The sequence below is a fragment of the Sphaeroforma arctica genome, assembly GCF_001186125.1.
Source record: "Sphaeroforma arctica JP610 unplaced genomic scaffold supercont1.491, whole genome shotgun sequence".
In the NCBI taxonomy this organism is placed as follows: domain Eukaryota; class Ichthyosporea; order Ichthyophonida; genus Sphaeroforma; species Sphaeroforma arctica.
This window is the reverse complement of record NW_014040067.1, coordinates 6,949-12,384: the sequence shown is the minus strand read 5'-3', so window position 1 is coordinate 12,384 and position 5,436 is coordinate 6,949. Positions and strand designations below refer to the sequence as shown.

The 5,436-nt window shown below is 43.0% G+C and overlaps 2 protein-coding genes across 2 annotated transcripts; one reads left to right on the top strand and one right to left on the bottom strand.

Annotated features, from left to right (window-relative positions):
• Positions 1-2,033: 2,033 nt before the first annotated feature.
• SARC_06707 (hypothetical protein) lies at positions 2,034-3,940 on the top strand. Its single transcript, XM_014299369.1, has 3 exons — positions 2,034-2,815; positions 2,874-3,076; positions 3,187-3,940. The coding sequence occupies exons 1-3, from the start codon at positions 2,103-2,105 to the stop codon at positions 3,627-3,629; spliced, it is 1,359 nt and encodes a 452-aa protein (XP_014154844.1). The 5' UTR covers positions 2,034-2,102; the 3' UTR covers positions 3,630-3,940.
• An 88-nt stretch (positions 3,941-4,028) lies between these two features.
• Positions 4,029-4,818, bottom strand: SARC_06706 (hypothetical protein; the record flags this gene model as incomplete). The annotated part of the gene is made up of 2 exons (XM_014299368.1): positions 4,029-4,193; positions 4,624-4,818. The coding sequence occupies 2 exons, from the start codon at positions 4,816-4,818 to the stop codon at positions 4,029-4,031; spliced, it is 360 nt and encodes a 119-aa protein (XP_014154843.1).
• Positions 4,819-5,436: the final 618 nt, after the last annotated feature.

The window sequence follows — 5,436 nt, the reverse complement described above, 5'->3', positions numbered from 1 at the left end:
GGGAAGCCACAAGTATGGTGTAGATTGTACATATGCAAAAAGTATTTACGTTAAAACTATTCTATCGCGTGGTTAATTGGCTTGCTGGAGTATTTGCCAATAGCGACAGCGAAGAAACACTTGCTGCGACGACCAGGAGACAGCTGTGCTGATGTGGATACGTTCCATACTTTCGAACGAGCTTATGACATATTTAAGCATACATACACGTGTTGCTATACAATTTATCATGTGTTTAATGTATGCTATGCTTTGTTGGCGGATTAGCAACCTGTCAGAAGCCTCATTTGCGTACGCCTGCAGGCAATGGGACCTTTCGGAAAGGGTTTTAGGGTTAGGTTAGTTGAGCAGATAGCTCAGCACTAGCATATGATCCATACACAGCCGGGAAGAAGTGAGTGCAGGATGACATTAATCAATATTATCCGGGCAGAATGGTAGTTCGGTCGCCTTTTCATATAGTGTTTGTAAATATTTGGTAAATATTCGGGATTGTACGTGATAGCGTGTACGTATATTTGCGGCCTCTGTATGTGTGTGTATGACTGGAACTGTACGCGATTGGGTGCGTATGTATATGTGGTGTATGTGGGTGTTTAATGAACAAATATCAGACCATGCATAGAGTTTGTAGCCTGTGACTGGGGACTGTGTGGTGAGTTCTGTACGACGCGCAGTATTACCTCTTGACGATCTCATCCCAATCCTAATATTTTTTCTCTCACGGGATTTGTTTCTGAATCGACATCATCCCAAAACATCTAAATCGTCTGTACTAGTATATGTGTACACAGACGGCACTCTTATATATCTTCTCTGTATTCGTACTGTGTATCAATCACACAGATCCGTGGTGTATTATCTGCAACGCCGATGCCACACTGCAGTGTAAAGCAGGCTGCGGACTGTTTTGTGCGCCGTGTTTTCTGGGAACCCACAGCGCGGGTGACCCCTACGACAGCACCTTCGGAACACACAAGAGCACACCTTATAGGATACAGGACTACTTAATTGGTAGGAAGGGGAGGGTGACGAAGAGGAAAGCTGTAAGAGCTGTGTGAAAAGGCGATATACACAAAGACTATGACAATTGCATGTGCACATATGCAATAAATTCTATATTCAGCTTTAACTCAGTTGGATGGAAGGCTTTAGGAAGGTATGCTATTCGTTTTGATAGTGAATGTCCCCAAGATCAGATTTAGTGGGGTCCTGAAGTATTAATGTCAACTGAGTTATGATGTTCCTCCGGTCGCAAACTTGTATGGGCTCTTGGCCAGGGGCCAACTTTGCACGTTTGGCGCAAACAAAATGGGCTTTTGTCTGACGTATTTATGTATCGGTGACACAAAATGAGAGATGGTAATCAAGAGACCCAAGACAGTGGTAATGCTGTGTATGAATGCGATGCTTGGTATCTTTTTTACAAATCCACAAATTAAAAGTTTAAAGAATATCTTTAACGTGTACGTTCTGCATAACCTTATATGCGAGAATACGAGCGACTAGTCGAAGGTCAGAAAATGGATCTGAAGCGACATTAGTACATGTTGCATTCTGAAGATTGAATCAACCACGCAGAGCAACTGGTCAGTCCGGAAAAATCTTTGTGATAGGTAATGAAGGAGGTGAACACGGATGCATTGCACTATTCTAATGATTGTGTACCAGTGACGGCTGTTTTCTAATGAGATATCAACGTTTATTGAATTAAATATTGATTTTCATTTTATATTTGTATATATTTAGTATGTCCTTTTGACTAAAGTTATGGTACCAATTTAAGCCATTGAACGTACGCCAGCTTTAGCACCAATAGAGCTGGGATCTCTTCAAGTGGTACTCCCTTGGTTTCCTTGATGAAGAAAATGACAAATGCCAAATTGATGCAGTTCAATCCACCGAACACGTAGAACGTTCCGGGGGTGGACCAGCCCATCATATAAGGGGGTGATGGAGGCATTGAACAAGTACTGCCAGAATAAAACTTTGAAAACGAAGCAATCAGAAATGAATAAATAGAGAAGAAAATTCATAGTTCCCCATCATATAATATAAAAAACAGTTTGAATCAAGTGGTTCAAGTATATCTTACAACCACCATGGAAAAGAAAAACGAATTGGAGTCAACCACTCACTTGAGTGGCTCTGCTACAGAGGTTTCCGAACAGGACTACTCAGCCGCTCGTGACGCCATGCCAAACAATTTGACATACATCGCAGTGTTTGTTGCCATGTTGGGAGCCATGATGTTTGGTCTGGATCAAGGTAACTTTGGTAATGTACAGAGTTTCCCAGACTTCCAAGAGCACTGGTGCCTTGGTCACGACTACGGAACTCAGAATACCTGTGGACTCGGCACTGAAGAATCGTGTGCTGGTACCGCGGCCACTGAACAGGCATGCATTTCTAGTGGCATTACTGATGATATGGCGTGCTGTAGTGAGCTTGTAGCCGCCAACAGTGCGTGGCACAACGACTTCGTTCTGTGGGGTGCTACTCTAATCACATTGGGAGCCGCTGCTGGTGGGTTGCTTGTAGGTCCTTTCCTAACCAATGGATTTGGTCGTCGCTTGTGTACCTGTGTTGGTGCGATTGTCACCATCATAGGCTGTCTATTCTCCTCTCTTCTGTCATTCGACGTTGTTGGTGTCTTTTTCGCTGCTCGTTTCCTCACTGGATTCGGAGTAGGTGTATGCTGCTTTGCGTTGCCCTTGTACAACTCTGAGATTGCCACCCCGGGAATCCGTGGAATGACTGGATCAATGTTCCAGATGAACGTTGTGCTTGGGTCTCATACTTCGCGCCATTCCCGGTGTTGTTATTGCTGTTGTCATTTGGTTCACACCAGAATCTCCACGATATGTAATGAGCAAGAAGGGATACGATGAAGGAGCTGAGTTACTTACCAAGATCCGTGGTGGAGATATCACTGCCGAAGCACAGGAAATATATGAGCAGTTGAAGGCAGAGGAGGAAGCCGGTACTGTATCTTACGGAGATCTTTTCTCCGACTCTAACTTGCGCAAGCGTATGTTGATTGGTGTCTTCTTGCAGATAGCCCAGCAATTGACAGGTGTGAATGCTTTCCTTGGTTATGCCTCTACCATTTTTTGCTGCCATCGGTATTCCTATTCAACAAGATCTGGAATGCTGTCATGGTATTCGGTTGTGCCGTTGGTCTAGGTTTGCTCGATTCCAAGATTGGAGGACGTCGCAGGCAATTGTTGATGGCTACTTTCATTATGGGACCTCCTCTCATCCTGGGCGGTGTCTCCCTACAACTAGATTGGAACGGCTACATCACCATGGTTATGGTGTGCGTGTACGGATTCGGTTTCCAGTTAACCTGGGGTATGATCCCCTGGATCTATCCCTCTGAGATCTTCTCCATGAGAGAGAAGGATAAAGCCATGTCCTTCGCTGTATTCTGGCAGTACTTGTTCAATGCCTCCATCACCCCTTATATAATGGGCTGGTCCACCCCCGGAACATTCTACGCGTTCAGTGGATTGAACTGCATCAATTTGGCATTTGTCATTTTCTTCATCAAGGAAACCAAGAAAGTACCACTTGAAGAGATCCCAGCTCTATTCGGCGCTAAAGCAGGCGTACGTTCAATGGCTTAAATCGGTATCATACTATATATTTTCTAGATTAACTACTATAGTGTCATGAGACAATATGAACAACTAACAAGAAACTTTTGTTCGGAATAAAGGTTTAATCCATACTTCTTTTAGTTACGTAGGGGCTACTCTTAGATAGAGCTTCCATTTATACATTTTGTCATTGTTCCCTCAAATTCTCTTATCTGTGGGTACAAGTGCACTTGAATTCAAGAATATATATATATATATACATATACCACTCTATATGTAGATATGTATATAATAAAGCGAGTTGAGTTCTAGTAACTCCTGCTCGTGTATGATATGCTACAGTCTTACTTCCAGTTATCTGATACATAGCGGTGAATGATATAGACATAATTTTATACTTGATCGGCCACACGTATGGGATGGACATTACTTTTTGAAACTCTTTGTGTGAGTCACTTTGAAGAGCATGCTGGGGCTCAGGATTGTGAGTACGTAGGCAATCCAAACCTTGACATCGGCCAGGATCACGAGATCTCTTTTCTGGGCGATGGCATACAGGACGTTCTTCGCCACAAACTCAGGCGGATATCCCTGCATAAGCGAATGTCCAGTACTGAATGAATCCAATGCGATACAACGAGACTGAAGTGTTCGGTTGAACTGTCCACAAACACGTTGCTAAGTAGGGGCTGGTCACCGGGATAATATGAAGCGGACATATAGCACAGCCACACAGTCGAATCTGTGGACATCCTGGCAACTAAACACTGTCTATACAGTGCACACAATCTAACGTACATCGATGTATGCACTTAGTTTTGGTTGTGTGCTCAGAGGATTTCTGGTCTACTGCTGTATCTCACCAGTCGACGCACACGCGTACAGAGGCAACCACATGCACAAGTAATAATTACGCGTACAAACAACACAGAACAGCCCAAAAGAAACATACGTAATTTCAGTACAGGAACAAACAGACACCCGAGGCAGGTACCTGTAATTACGTTTGCATACAACACACCTTTGCCGTTGTGGGATCCAGCATGCCATGTGCCGATCCATCGCTGGTTAAGGCATTCAGCGAAAGGTTGGTGGCAACATAGCCGGGACATATCAGAGACACGTGAACGCCATAGTCGTGCAGCTCATGCCTCAGTGACCCGAAATACCCGTGCAGGGCAAACTTGGATGCGTTATACAGAGCCCGTTCAGGCATACAGATGAAACCTACGAAGATTAGAACATAAGAGATAAACTTTATAATCGGAGGGATAGTGGTCCAGAAATATATGCACATGAACGTTAATAATGTGGCCAACAAGCCTAAGCCGTACGTCTCATGCCACAGAGAACCAACGTATCCATGCAGGGTAAACTTGGATACGTTATATACATAGACAGTTCAGGCATACAGATGCAACCTACGAGGATAATATCGTGAAGATATGCTTTTGAAATTGTAGCGATAGAAGTGGAGTAGTACATGTACATGAACATATATAATGTAGTCGATAACACAAAGCCGTGCAGCTTATGCTTCAGTGGCCCAAAGTAAACACACAAGGCAACATAAAGGTAGTACATAGATCGCGTTCTGATGTGCAGATGAAGTCTGGGAATGCGTCGAGTGGCCAGATTGTCATTGATAGTCCTTCAATAGAACATTGAGCTTTGTAGAGCAGAGACACTAAACCAGTGTGCTTGATAGAATAAAAATATAAATTAAATATATATATATATATATATATATATATATATACATACACACATATATATAACTATAATATATAGTATTTATATACATACTATAATAACAAACAACATAACAATATAT